General features: G+C 46.6%; 2 protein-coding genes and 1 long non-coding RNA gene across 6 annotated transcripts in view; 2 read left to right on the top strand and 1 right to left on the bottom strand.

Moving 5' to 3' along the window:
• Positions 1-14715, bottom strand: part of arhgef15a (Rho guanine nucleotide exchange factor (GEF) 15) — a 78730-nt gene that overhangs the window by 2530 nt on the left and 61485 nt on the right. For all 4 annotated transcript variants that reach the window (XM_082171401.1, XM_082171402.1, XM_082171403.1 and 1 more), the window contains exons 13-15: positions 10703-10870; positions 10460-10539; positions 35-139 (exon numbers count right to left, since the gene is read on the bottom strand). In XM_082171401.1, coding sequence (XP_082027527.1) covers positions 35-139; positions 10460-10539; positions 10703-10870 — 353 coding nt within the window. The remainder of the gene's footprint in view (positions 1-34; positions 140-10459; positions 10540-10702; positions 10871-14715) is intronic.
• Positions 1-14715, top strand: part of LOC309499987 — a 210697-nt gene that overhangs the window by 182165 nt on the left and 13817 nt on the right. The window lies entirely within an intron of this gene.
• Positions 2354-8216, top strand: LOC309499926 (uncharacterized protein). The gene is made up of 2 exons (XM_082171469.1): positions 2354-4181; positions 7247-8216. The coding sequence occupies exon 1, from the start codon at positions 2689-2691 to the stop codon at positions 4066-4068; it is 1380 nt and encodes a 459-aa protein (XP_082027595.1). The 5' UTR covers positions 2354-2688; the 3' UTR covers positions 4069-4181; positions 7247-8216.

Genomic DNA, 14715 nt, shown 5'->3' with positions numbered 1-14715 from the left:
CATTAAGAATTTGTGATTTTTATTTTAACTGTACCTTCACTGGTTTTGCGCAGCACATTGATGACATCAGATGGCTCCAAGTTAAGCTCGTCTGCCTGTTTTGCTACATACTGACTGACGCATTGCACTTGAGGACAATCTGATTAACACACAAACACACACACACACACGCACGCACATATGTTATTTATAGAGCCAGATGCACTGTCCAGAGTATAATTGGGGAAGCTTCTTATAAATCTATATTGGAATCTATTAGAATAGTGGAGTTATTTCTCACTTTTGTTTTTAAAACCTGTATTATATATATTTTTTTTACCCAGTGGAACTCAAAAGGAGTTATTTAGCAGCTTTACATCACAATTTTTTTTTACTTGACAGCTAGTGGTTACCACCCACTTTTATATCGAACTCAACAGCACATCTGCTTTAGTCATCATTTTGTGTTCCATTGAAAAAGTTGAAACATTGGGCCATATACAATAATAATAATAAGTTTGTTCTCTTATGAGAGGTCTCTCGTACTGCGTAAGATATCTTACGCTAGGGGAAAATCCTTTTTCCGCGAGATATTGAAGCCAAAAATTATCCTTAATTTTTAATAATGCAAAACGCGTTGCGGCAGCATGCAGACATAGGCGAGGCAGCTCAAGCGCCTATTGGCTGCTCTGCGGCAACTGCAGCAGCCTATCGAGCGAGGCCTGGCGTGACGCCAGACCCAATCAGGGTGCTTCGCACCCGCTGCGTCACGTCCCGCCGAAACGGGCGTGGTCTAGGCCTATAAATACCGCTCGCAGGCAGCTATTATCTGATTTTTCATCCTTCAAGCGAAGCATACGCATCGCTGGAGCTGGAGAAGAAGCCGCGCCGTCTGAGAGAGAGCACCTTCAGCGGGACGAGTCACTGAAGTCGCTGGCCGCGCCGCCTTCCTGCCTTCCTGCTGCGCTTTCCGGCGCTTATATCCTTTTCACTACTCTGTACTCTGTGTGTGTGTGTGTCGCCGCCGTGACACACATTCTAAAAGAGCTAGCGTCTTTTTTGCGGCTCGTGCAGAGCCACACTCAGCGATGGGGACCGCCACGTGGTTTGCATTTCCTGCCTGGGTGAGGAACATGCAGTTCTCGCGCTCGCAGACGGCGGCTGCCCTCACTGCGAACTGATGACTATGGCGACTCTGAGGACTCGCCTGGCCTTCTTCACTGAGACTGCTCCCCCACCTGCCGCGGCATCGCGCTGTAAGAAGCGCCGTGCCCAGCGGGTCCAGGAACCTTCCCCCAGCCGCCAAAGCTCGCCGGTTCGCCCGCTTGCTTCTCCGGCTTCGTCAGCCTCTCTTCCTGACGGACAGCGGCCGCCGCTTCTGTCGACATCGCTGACGAGGAAGCCCTGCTGGGAGAGGATGATTCCTGCTCTATCCTGGCGTCAGGCAGTGAGGATTGGGCGGGCTCTGAGGACCCCGCGCCCCCTGCCCACACACCGTCAGGCAAGAGAGCGTCCATCGAGACGGAGCTCATGCGAGTACTCGCACAGGCCGCGGCGAGCCTCGGCCTTGAGTGGTCTTCGCCCGAGCAGCCCGCTCACAACCGGCTGGATGGCTTTTTCCTGCCTGGGGAGCGCGCTTCGCCTGCGTCCAGACCAGCGGCCTTTCTTCCTGAGCTACACGAAGAAGTCGCTAAGTCATGGAACTAGCTATTCAGCTAGAGTGCGTCCTGCTGTCTCTTTGGCATTCTCTGCAATTGACGATGCCAAGAACAGGGGATACCTTTCGCTGCCACCGGTCGAAGAGTCGATAGCGGCCCACTTATGTCCGCCCTCCGCTGGACGGCGTGCTAAGCTGGCCCTACCCTCTAAAGCTTGCCGCACGACGTCAAGCCTGCTCCGCCGCGCTTTCGCCGCCGCCGGGCAAGCTGCATCAGCGCTGCACACCATGGCCACGTTACAGATCTTCCAGGCCGATCTCCTCCGTAAGCTGGACGAGGAAGGACCTGACGCGATCTGCGTGCCGGACTTAAGGAGTGCCACGGACCTCGCTCTCCGTGCTACTAAGTCTGCAGTGCAGGCCATTGGACGGAATATGGCCTCTCTCACTGTGACCGAGAGACACCTCTGGCTGACGCTCTCGGAAATGGCCGAGTCCGAGCGCACCGCGTTCCTCGACGCCCCGCTTTCCACCACGGGCCTCTTTGGATCCTCCGTCAAAGATTTTGCGGAGAGATTCGCAGAGGTACAGAAAGCGTCACAGGCTATGAAGCACTTCCTCCCGAAGCGCTCCAGCTCTGCAGCAGGCCGTGCTAAACCGTCTTCACAGAGCTCACAGCCCCAGCCACCGTCCACTGCCGCCACTTCGCAGCGCCGCCAGGCCCGAAGCGCGAGACCACGCTCCCGCTCATCCGGTCGACCGCCCCGCCGTGCGTGGTCCGCGACCTAGGATTGCGGTAAAGCCCGAGGCCCCGAAGTCGTCCTAGCACGCCTAGGAAAACGACGGTGTTCCAGTCCCGCTGCGGCCGGACTCACACCAAAGCTATTCGCTCGTCCAGTTCCAGCAAATGTGACTGTTCCAGTGTTTTCTGCAGCCAACAGGCCGGTTCTGTCACCCGCTTGCCTGCACACAAATGCCGTTTTCACGGCTACCCAGATAAATCCCCAAAAGAGTGTATTTTCTGGTGTCCCGGCCACGGCCGATGGTGTCTCATGTGTAGTAAGAATGCCCACTGCCCATCTCTACACACAAGCACAGCCTGTCACAGGGCTCGCGCACATAAAACCGACTCAGATCGGTTGCGCTTCAAACATGGTGAATGTGCCCACTACCCAGTGCCCACTAACGCCACGTTATGCATGTCTCACGGTTTCTGTAAAAACGAAACCAGCGTGCATTCGCTTCACTCAAGCGAACAATGCTTTCGGTGTGATAAGTGTGCCCGCTGTCCCGCGCCCACATCCACACATAGAAATGACAGTTCCTATGGGAACCGCCCAGCCCTCCCCCTCACGGTTGACCGCCGCAGAGGAGTCGAGCGCGGGCAATCTGCCCGCTGTTATCAGCGCGCCCCATGCCTCAAATGTCACGAGCACGACGCTTGTGTTGCAGCACGCCGAAGCTTCTCCATCGCTGAGCGAACGGAGCGCGCTTCGTATTCAACCCCTAGCTATTCATGCAGACGCATGGGCAAAGCTGCCTGGGGTTTCGAAGTGGGTGCTGGACATTATAAAAAGAGGCTATTCGCTACAGTTTCGCCGGCGCCCTCGCCGCTATGCGGCGCGCGTCGAGACCACGGTAAAAGCAGAAGTAGCACATTTACTTCGAGCCGAAGTGGCGAAACTATTGAACAAAGGGGCCATAGAGCCTCTCTCTCAAGTTCAGAGCGAAGGAGGGCTATACAGCAGATACTTCCTGGTACCGAAAAAAGACGGGGGTCTCAGACCCATACTAGATCTAAGGCAACTGAACAGAGTGCTTGTGAAGCGACGGTTCAGGATGCTCACGACCAGACAAATCCTCGCGCAGGTTCGCCAAGGAGATTGGTTTGTGTCAATAGATCTGAAAGACGCGTATTTTCAAATACAGATAGCGTCACGTCACAGGCGATATTTGAGATTCGCCTTCGAGGGCCAGGCATATCAGTACACAGTCCTGCCGTTCGGCTTATCCCTGGCACCCCGTACATTTACGAAGTGCATGGATGCGGCGCTCGCACCCCTCAGAACGAGAGGCGTGCGAGTACTGAACTATTTGGACGATTGGCTGATTCTAGCGCAATCGCGCTCAGTGCTCATAGAACACACGACCGTTTTACTCGATCACCTCGAGAATTTGGGTCTCAGTGTCAATTGGGCAAAGAGCTCTCTGTCACCCAGTCAGAAGATATCTTTCCTGGGCACAGAGTTGGACTCGCTGTCCATGATAGCGCGACTAATGCCACAGCGCGCGGTAGATATTCAACGCACAGCGAACTCGTTCCGCTGCGGCGCGTCTGTCCCGCTCAAGAAATTTCAGAAGATGCTGGGCCTCAGCATCATCAGTACTCCAGCTGGGCCTGCTCCGCATGCGCCCGCTGCAGTTTTGGCTGAAAGCGCGAGTCCCACGCCAAGCGTGGGCATCCGGTTTGATTCGCCTCAAGGTCAATCAGAAGTGCGTCACAGCTCTGAAACCTTGGAGAGCAAACGACTGGTACCAGTCAGGTGTAAGCCTGGGGACTTCCTCGAGGGTGAAAGTGGTGTCCACGGACGCGTCCACCTGGGGATGGGGAGCGCTGCTCAAGGGCAGACCGTTCTTCGGCCAGTGGTCGGAACGGGAGAGGCCCCTGTAGTGTTGCTTTCGTCAACGAAAATTATGACGAAATATTGTCGTCAACGAACCTTTATCACCTGACGAAAACGAGACGAGACGCAACGTAAATGCTGGTCATGTGACGATGACTAAAATAAATGTATAATGCAATATCGTTGACGAATAAAAACGAGACTAAATGTGGTTTAACAAAATAAAAACTATGCTAAAATGTCTCTTCATTTTCGTTGACCAAAACGAGACTAGACGAAATGTTATAACGTCACGACGAATGAGAGAGTTGTGCGTGAACCCGTTTATATAGCTACTGTCTATGGCGTGAACCCATAGCTTTGTCGGCTTTAAATTCTGGTTTGCGATCTGGTCACCCGATTATCTGCAAATTTAACAATATTATTCCATTAGTTATTCCATTAAAATGTCTCATTGATATATTTGACACATTCATAATCGTCACCCTCTGGTTACATGAACGCGTCACCACCGCATCAGCACAGAAAACATGGAGTTTATTTTAAAGAATAATCGCACAACCTATTCGATATTCTATAATTAAATAAACTAATAGAATATTCAAAAAACGTGACTCATCCCTGCATGGAATCTCTTTCTTTTCCCAAATCTTCACTCACGTCTCACCCATTTTCTAAGGGGATTATAAACGTTTCTTCATTGGTTCGCTTTTAATAAGGCCTATTATATTCGTATTCTTTACTGTGGTAAAGTAGAAAATGCTGTAGGACAGATAGCCTACATTTGTACTTGCATGTCAAATTCTACAGTTTGTGCTTGTTATAGACATGGTAAGGCGCGTCAAGTTTAGTTGTAAAGCGCGTTTCACACGCGCGGGTGATTTTTTGTTTCACTTTCTCTGGCAGCGCAATCTCAAACATAGCTTAAATATCTCGCCCTTGTGGAGGATAAAATTCGCTCTTCAGACCATTTTACATCAAGTTGAAAACATGAAGATATCAGAAAAGAGATCGATGGATTCTTTCCTGCTCGTGTCCCACATCCCTCTCAAAGCGCATTGTGGTAGGCTATATCACGCGTCTTTGTGTGGAAATATAAAACGAGTTTTTTTTGTTTGTTTTTTTAAACAACCCCCCCAACCACCGCTGGTAGTTGGTCCATTACCAACAAACTGCCACCGACACAGCCCTAAATATAATAAGATAACCTTGTTTGAAATACTAGATTGACTGGGTTAAATAGAATTGCATTACTAAATAAAATACAATTTTCATTGACTAAAACTAGACTAAAATGTCATCAGTTTTCGTCGACTAAAACTAGACTAAAATGTCATCAGTTTTCGTCGACTAAAACTAGACTAAAATGTCATCAGTTTTCGTCGACTAAAACTAGACTAGACTAAAAAGAGTATGAACGTGACTAAAACTAATAAAAACTAAAACGACAGCTTGACACAAAGACTAGACTAAAACTAAAAGTAAAACAGGCCGCCAAAAACAACACTAGGCTCCTGCACATAAACTGCCTCGAAATGCTGGCAGTAGACAACGCGCTGACGCGTTTTTGTCCCCAAATAAAAGGACGCCACGCCCTGGTCCGCTCGGACAACGTGTCTGTGGTGTCCTACATAAATCGCCAGGGCGGCCTCAGGTCCAGGAACCTGTACAGGCTAGCAGAACGCCTCCTGGTATGGGCTCAGCGCAACCTGCGCTCGCTCAGAGCAGCGCACGTGCCTGGGATCCTGAATATAGGACCAGACAGACTGTCCAGGAACAATGTTCCGGCAGGCGAATGGTCTTTACACCCACAGACAGTCCAACTGCTGTGGAAGAAATTCGGCAGAGCGGAAGTAGACCTGTTCGCGTCTCAAGAAAACGCTCACTGTCTGGAATTTTTCTCCAAGAGCAGGGACGCGCTGGCTCATGTGTGGCCCCGCCGCCCGCTTTATGCTTTTCCCCCCGTCTCTCTCCTGCCTCAGGTGATAGAACGGATCAGGGAAGAAGGATGCTCAGTACTGCTGGTGGCACCGTTCTGGGAAAACCAACCTTGGTTCCCAGTCGTGATGCAGTTAGCAAGCACTGCCCCGTGGCCAGTACCAGTGAGGAGAGACCTCCTCTCTCAGGCCCACGGCTCCATCTGGCATCCTCACCCGGAATTGTGGTCCCTTCATGTCTGGGCCATCAACGGGTACATGTTGGACTCCCTAAAGGAGTATTAAACACGATCACGCAGGCTAGAGCTCCGTCTACGAGACGGCTCTACTCCTCGAAATGGTCAGTGTTTTCGGGCTGGTGCACAGCCCGTGGCGTGTCACCCACAGACTGTGGAGTGACGGAGGTGCTTTCCTTCCTACAAGAGCTGTTGGATAAGGGCAGGGCCCCTTCCACGCTCAAATTTTATGTGGCGGCTATAGCAGCGTTCTCAGGAACAACGCTTGGTCAGTCAATAGGAAGGAACGAGTTGGTCATCCGCTTCCTTAGAGGAGCCAAGAGACTGAATCCTCCCAGACCCCCCTCAGTCCCCGTATGGGACCTTTCTACGGTTCTGGAAGCCATGAAAGGTGCACCATTCGAGCCTTTACAGTCAATTGATCTGAAACGTCTGTCTTTCAAGACTGTGTTTCTGCTGGCTCTCGCTTCAGTGAAGCGCATAGGGGACTTACACGCGCTCTCTGTGAGCGCGACGTGCATGGAATTTGGGCCTAATGACTCAAAAGTTATACTCAAACCTAAGCACGGTTATGTTCCGAAATCCCTCAACACACCGTTTAGGGCGCAGGTTATCTCCCTGTCAGCCCTACCGGTCCCTGATGAGGAAAGGGACGCGGGCCTCCTTTGCCCGGTCAGGGCATTACGAGCTTATGTGTCTCGCTCGTCTGTCTTCTTTGTTTCGTTTAGCGGGCGTTCTAAGGGACTAGCCGCGTCGAAACAGAGCCTATCCAGATGGATAGTTGACGCTATAGCGCTGGCATATGCCTCCAAGGGCATGCAGTGCCCGCTGGGTGTCAGAGCGCACTCCACGAGAGGCGTGGCCTCTTCGTGGGCCTGGTCAAGTGGGATTGCCTTGCAAGATATTTGTACGGCGGCAGGCTGGGCCTCCCCGTCTACATTTATAAGGTTCTACAACCTAGAGGTTCCCGCCCTGCAGGCCAGGCTGCTGTCGGTCTAAGTTAACCAGTATTATCTGACTTGATGCTGTCAACTCAGAATGCTGCGTCTGCTGAGCACAGCTCAATGATCGACAGTGGAAAGCAGTAGCACGAGACGTGCCTGGGCAAACTGTGTAAGACCCACATTTTCCCATCAGTTCAGGCCGTACCCCGCCCTGTCTGTATGATGAAATTCGCGTCTAAGCGACGCTACCATATGTGGAAGAGTGCGGTTTCACCCCTCCCTCTTCCCGGAGTCCATGTGAGTTCCCTGGGTGATTGTGCACTATATGAACCCCGGGCTTTCGCCCTTGGGTCTTTGGTGTCAGATCTCAGCATGCACGGCGTTTTGCATTGGGTCCCCTAGCGTAAGATATCTTACGCAGTACGAGAGACCTCTCGTAAGAGAACGTACTCGGTTACTAACGTAACCTCGGTTCTCTCTAGAAAAGGGAACGAGTACTGCGTATCTTGCCGTGCATGCACACGCTCTGGTTGCTTCGATGATGAAAAACCAGATAATAGCTGCCTGCGAGCGGTATTTATAGGCCTAGACCACGGCCGTTTCGGCGGGACGTGACGCAGCGGGCGCGAAGCACCCTGATTGGGTCTGGCGTCACGCCAGGCCTCGCTCGATAGGCTGCTGCAGTTGCCGCAGAGCAGCCAATAGGCGCGCGAGCTGCCTCGCCTATGTCTGCATGCTGCCGCAACGCGTTTTGCATTATAAAAAATTAAGGATCATTTTTGGCTTCAATATCTCGCGGAAAAAGGATTTTCCCCTAGCGTAAGATATCTTACGCAGTACTCGTTCCCTCTTCTAGAGAGAACCGAGGTTACGTTAGTAACCGAGTACGTTTTTTATAGCGCCTTTCACTTGCTTCACAAAATAATACAAATAGTAGGCAGACAAAAGAAACAAGCAATCAGCTTATTAGGCTATATCAAGCAAACAAACAGAAAAGCAGATGGAAACAAGCAAACACTACAAATAATGAACATAAGTCAAAGATAACAAACATATAAGCCTTTTTAGCAACATATACATTTCGGCAAAGTATGTAAAATAAAATAAAGGTGAGAGAGTGGTAGACAGAGAAATAGAATTTAAGATTATTTATTGAGCATGGTAAATATATGAGTTTTAAGTTTTGATTTGAAGATCTGGAGATTGTCGATGGCACGAAGATTAGGGGGCAGTTTATTCCATAGCTTAGGGCCTACAACACTAAAAGCCCTACCACCCACAGTAGATAGTTTAAACCTGGGGATGACAAGCAAATTTTCGTTGCTAGATCTAAGAGTCCGGGCAGGAAGGTATGGTTGCACTAACTCAGCGAGGTATTGAGGTGCGGGACCGTGACAGGCTTTATAAACTAAGACTAGTAGTTTAAACTGGATGCGATTGACCACAGGAAGCCAGTGAAGTTGATGAAGGATAGGGGTAATATGTGCAGATTTTTTATTATATGTAAGTGCTCGAGCAGCAGAGTTTTGTACCATTTGAAGGCGATGTATTGCTTTGGTGGGTAGGCCTCTGTATAAGGAGTTACAGTAGTCCAATCTGGAAGTTATGAAAGCATGAATAACAGTTTCAGCATCTCCAAAGTTAAGAGAGGGGCGTATTCGAACAATATTCCGCAGGTGAAAGAAGCATGATTTAACAGTCTGACCGATGTGTGAATGAAAGCATAACGTGGGGTCAAACAAAACTCCCAGATTCCGCACAGTTTTTGAAGGCCTAATCTGAACACCATCAATATCAATAAAAATGTCATGTCCGAGTAAACTCTTTGATTTGGGGCCAATTAACAGGATTTCAGTTTTCCCAGCATTAAGCTGTAAGAAGTTATCAGACATCCATGTTTTAAGTTCCTGAAGGCAGGAGATAACAGAAGCGAGTGGACAAGCTGAGTTGTGGTTAATCGTGAAATAAATTTGAATATCATCAGCGTAACTATGAAAGTTGATACCATGCCGTCTGATGATCTGGCCTAGTGGCAGCAAATAAATGAGAAATAGAAGAGGACCAAGTACAGAACCTTGAGGTACACCATGAGAAATAGTGACAGTACGGGATCGATTCTCACTTATCCTAACAAATTGCTGTCTATCCGATAGATATTAAGTGAACCACCAAAGAGCCGCACCAGTGATACCTACTGAAGACAGTCGAGAAAGAAGTGTAGAGTGGCACACAGTGTCAAATGCTGCACTGAGGTCAAGAAGAACCAGGATACTATGTGCACCAGAATCAGAAGCCAGAAGGAGATAATTTAGATTAAAACCAGATTGTAGTGGTTCAAATAGATTGTCTCTCTAAGTGTGACTGCAGTTGTGCCGCAACTACCTTCTCAAGTAGCTTGCCAACGAAAGCGAGGTTCAGTATTGGTCTATAGTTGTTCTGAATGGCGTTGTCGAGGCCGGACTTCTTGAGAATTGGAGTGATGGCCGCTACTTTCAGATTAAGCGGGACATAGGCAGTGGCAAGAGATCTGTTAATAATTTGAGTAATAGGATGAATAAGTGAAGGCAAAAGAGTTTTTAGAAGATATGTTGGAATACGATTGAGTGTACAAGAGGTAGAATTAGATTTGATAATTAGTTTTTCTACCACAGATGTATTTGTGAGTAAAAAAGTGTCTAATGGACAACCTATCAAATATGGAGTTGAATGGGGAGTGGCAGTAGAAGAGAAAGATTGATAAATGTTATACATTTTTTGTAGGAAAAAAGACTGAAAGCTTTCACAGAGATCAGCAGACCCAGCAATAGCTACAGAGGATGGTTTGACTAGTTTGTTTATCTCAGAGAAAAGAGCTTTAGGTTTGGACTTAGCTTTGTTGATAACAGTAGAAAGATAGTTAGAGCGTGCAATGTTAAGTGCTTCTTTATATTTCAGTACTGAATCAGAGAAAGCCATGGCATGGCATGGCAATAGCAGTATTTGGAGTAAATGACTATTGACTTAATTTTTTATTTTCCATTTAAAGAAAATGCTAAAGGACTGTGTATTCCTTCCCACAGAGTGAAATAAATTGAAAGCTTACCCCAGTCCTCATAAATCTTCTCCTCTCCAAGTGCCTTTTTAATCAAAGGGAAAGCAGCTATCCACCTATGCATGTCTGACCTGGAGAGGGGGTGTTAAAAAGAATTAGAGAGGTGTGAATGTTTAAAAATGTAAAAATACTGGTTATTTCCAAAATGGAATAGTCATGCATGTCATGTGACAACAATCTATTCTATTCTGAATAAGAAGTATGAATAAAATCATTGAGCTACATGCATCTCACTCTGTATTAGCCTTGAGCAGGTGTTCACAGGTGCGACCCCGATGGTTTTCCAGGAGGGTTAGACAGAAACAATGATCCAAGTGTGGTCCAAGAACGTTTTCTGTAGACTGTACCTGAACCAGAGATCGATGAGCATGATCGATCACCACAAATCGGTCTGGACATCCACTGAGAAGAGAGGGAGGCAGAGAAGGGCACCACATGAGATCAAAGATTCCCTTAATTCACTCACTCCACCGAAATTACCTGGAACAATTTGTCCCATGAACTTTTTTTCCCCAGACCCGTTGATGTCTGCATTTCCATTGTGGTCTAAAAGTACTGTGTAGATTAGGCAAATTATTCCGGTAACGTAGGTAACGTTATATTCCTGTATAACTTTCCAGTTCCCGCTGGATTTCGCCCTCCACATACTGTATAAGCTTAATAAAGCCTGAACCTTGTTGTCGGTCCATCTGTCATATATTTTTAACTCCATTTCTGATTCGAATAGAAAACAACTCTTACTGCACGCACCACAACAGACTTTTAAAAATGGTGGTTGAAATAAAATACTGTGTGGAGTCAACCAATCAACATGTTCAGTGCCCAAGTCCAACCCCCAAAAGTTCCTGAGCTTTGAAAAAGTACTACCTCACAGACAGGGACTTTCTGCGGGGGACATTTTTACCCGGAATTTCATTTAGACCTTGGTCCCTGCGAGTAAACACACCGAGTACCATGCATGATACTCAGTCACAGTCTTAGTTCCTGGTCATGTCATTCTTCTTTGGCTGCGTCCGAAATCGCATACTCTCTTGAGTGTGTACTTATTTTGAATAAGTAATTACTTCACAACCGTTAAAAAGTATGTTCTATGTGTGTGTAGTATGAATAGAATCTGGACGTACTACATTCACCATCAGCGTCATTTTGCTTTCCTGCCATTCACAAATCCTCTCCTGTGGCCTCGTGGCCTAAAGGGTCCATTGTATACACACTTCAAAATCTCGCTGGAAGAAGTAGGTCATCTGGGTTGCCTACTCTTTTATGAGTATTGTGAATTCTTGTCACATACTGTTTTTACCTACTATATAGTAAAGGAAGTATGAGATTTCGGATGCAGCCCCTGTTTCCCCAGAGATTGTCTTATTATAGTGAGATGAGAGGGTCTGTATCTCTTACCACTGGAGAAAGCTTAACGGCTAACTTGGATCACTTAAAGGGATAGTTCGCCCAAAAATGACATTTAAGCCATGATTTACTCACCCTCAAGCCGTTCGAGATGCATATGTCAATCTTTTTTCAGACGAACACATTTTCAGTTATTTTAGAAAATGTCTTAGATCTTTCAGTGGTTATAATGTGAGGCAATGGGGTCCAGCTGCTTCAAGTCCGAGAATGTGCATGCATCCTTCACAAAAATAATCCACCCGGCTCCAGGGGGATAAACGAAGGCCTTCCGAGGGTAATCCGTGCGGTTTTGTCGTAAAAATGTACATATTTAAAACTTTATAAACGAAAATAACTGGCTTCCGGTGGCGGTTGGTGCGCGTTCATGGAGATGGATGCTGGCGTATGACGTAGGACGTAGCGTAGGAAGCGTCGTGACGTAGAACGAACGTGACAGCGCAGCCAGAGAGCAGAGCAAAACAAAACTCTACGTTCGTTCTACGTCACGACGCTTCCTACGCTACGTCCTACGTCATACGCCAGCATCCATCTCCATGAACGCGCACCAACCGCCACCGGAAGCCAGTTATTTTCGTTTATAAAGTTTTAAATATGTACATTTTTACGACAAAACCGCAAGGATTACCCTCGGAAGGCCTTCTGACCACTGAAAGATCTAAGACATTTTCTAAAATAACTGAAAATGTGTTCGTCTGAAAAAAGATTGACATATGCATCTCGAACGGCTTGAGGGTGAGTAAATCATGGCTTAAATATCATTTTTGGGCGAACTATCCCTTTAAGGCACCTCAGCCTATGGTGTAATGGCAGTGACGTCAGTGCCCACTGTTCAAAGTTTTATGACAGTCAGTTACAGTTTACGTTAAACAGTTTCTTGTGGATTATTAGCGCGTTGGTCTTGTGAGTAAATGTTCTATATTTGGTGTTATTTCGCTAGTAAATGTACAGTAGGACTGCATTGTTTGTGGAATTCTTTTACTGCGGAAAAAGAAAAGAGCGTGAATATCTCTATTTGCTGCAAATTACTAGTCACTGCAGGGCGCATAAAACTACATTTAAGATTACACTAAAAACTTAATTGTAATTTAATACATATTTAATTTTTATTTAAAAATATTTTTTTTACCATCATTCATTAAAAAGTGTTATATCATCATTAAGCACACAGCAGTCATAAATCATTACAATACAAGACTAACCTGGCAGCGATAGAAAGAACACTTTATTTTTTTTTTTTCATTAAACAACATACAATATAACACAATATATTATAAGCATAATAATAGTGCGCCGCAAGATGGCTGCGCTGTTGAGAGCTCCAAGCAAACTTCAGCTTTTTGTGTTTTTTTTATAGTTTTTGTACATGTTTTTGTAAGTGTCTCTTCTTCAATCATCCAATACGATCGACAAACTCTTCTGGACATCAGATCGTCACTCAAAGGGGACTTTGTGAACAACTTTCTCATGAATTCGAATGGCAGCAACTCCTTTACTGAGCATCTACCTCCTTGTTTACATCCGCGCCAGAGTTGGAGAAAAAAGCGTAAGAGAGGTAAACGAGCCAGGATTCTGTGCAGAACGCAAAAAAAGAACTTTTAAATCCCCCTCTTCCGAGTATCTCCTGTCGTCTTTTATCATAGTAAAATCTACATTTCTTTCCCAACAAAAGTAGTTTAGCGTAAATCATGTTGAAGATTAGTGGACAGGCAGTCGATTCATTAAATGATAAGCTATTTCCTCACAAAAGCGGATTATTCAGTGTAGTGAAGCCTCTTCTCCATTGACATCCATTAAAAAAAAACTGCCTCTGGTCTCCTTCCCTGCGTACCAACCATAGACTGTAAAAAAAGATGGACGACGCCCCTTCGCTCTCTTCCATTGGTGAGAAGTTGAGAACTGAAGCCGCCAGTGTCCCGATATGGCGCTGACATCTTGGGACTTGAGTCTGCGCAGTAGCGATCTCGGGGCCAGACCTGCGCAGTAGTGAGCAGGAAGTAAAGCCACGAAATTAACGCCCCACCCTCACTCTCGCAGAATGCACTCTCCCTGCACTTTTTTAAGTGGCCTATGTCTGCTCCATTCCGGTCCAATTTTTATGTCTGTTGATTGCAGTACGACAAGAGGCTTGTTAAAATAATGTAAATACAATCTCCTCAGTCCTCCGAAGATCCCGAAAAAAGTCTGTTGGTGCTTCAGTGACTACTTTGCTCAGATAACCTGTCAATCACAGCTGTCAATCATGACATTACACCACCGTTTTTATAGCATCGCGTAACTAACTAAAAACAAACTTATTTTAAAAACGGACACTTGAACGTACATCAGCGTGATAAAAACTACAGTAAATGACAGAAACCACCTTTGGAAAAAAGATATTTGAATTGTTTAGTTGGTCTCACGTCCCGTTGAATAACACGGGAAGGCGGGGCTTATGACGTATACTAGGACCAGTCACTAGGGGGCGATTGAGACGTTTTGGCTTCACTTTTCAGGGCTTGTAACCAACGCTTGGTACCAACACAGCCTAAGCGTTAGCTAGTTATGTTACATATGACACTGCTTCAAAGCATGTATCGAGTTCGCAGCGCAATTTCTCATGAAGCTCCGTGCCGGAGTGTGCATTGTTTTTAGAGAAACACGTGATCAACGAAAAACGAAGCCTCACATTCTTTCCAGTCACGTGAATGCTTCATTTTGCATGTTGGAATGTTTGAACTCAGACCACTACTCTATGGGTTTATGGAAGTTCAAGTACATTTACATTTTTTTTTATATATATAAGCCTATATATAACATTATCATATATTCTGCCATATAAACAGTATAAAAACCATAAAATA

The sequence above is a fragment of the Leuciscus leuciscus genome (assembly GCF_965113295.1).
Source record: "Leuciscus leuciscus genome assembly, chromosome: 5".
NCBI classification, from domain to species: domain Eukaryota; kingdom Metazoa; phylum Chordata; class Actinopteri; order Cypriniformes; family Leuciscidae; genus Leuciscus; species Leuciscus leuciscus.
The sequence above is the reverse complement of the archived record's forward strand: the minus strand, read 5'-3'. Positions and strand labels throughout refer to the sequence as shown.

Coding starts and splice junctions, on each gene's coding strand:
- LOC309499926 (XM_082171469.1), top strand. CDS start 2,689: ATGTGTAGTAAGAATGCCCACTGCCCATCTCTACACACAAGCACAGCC.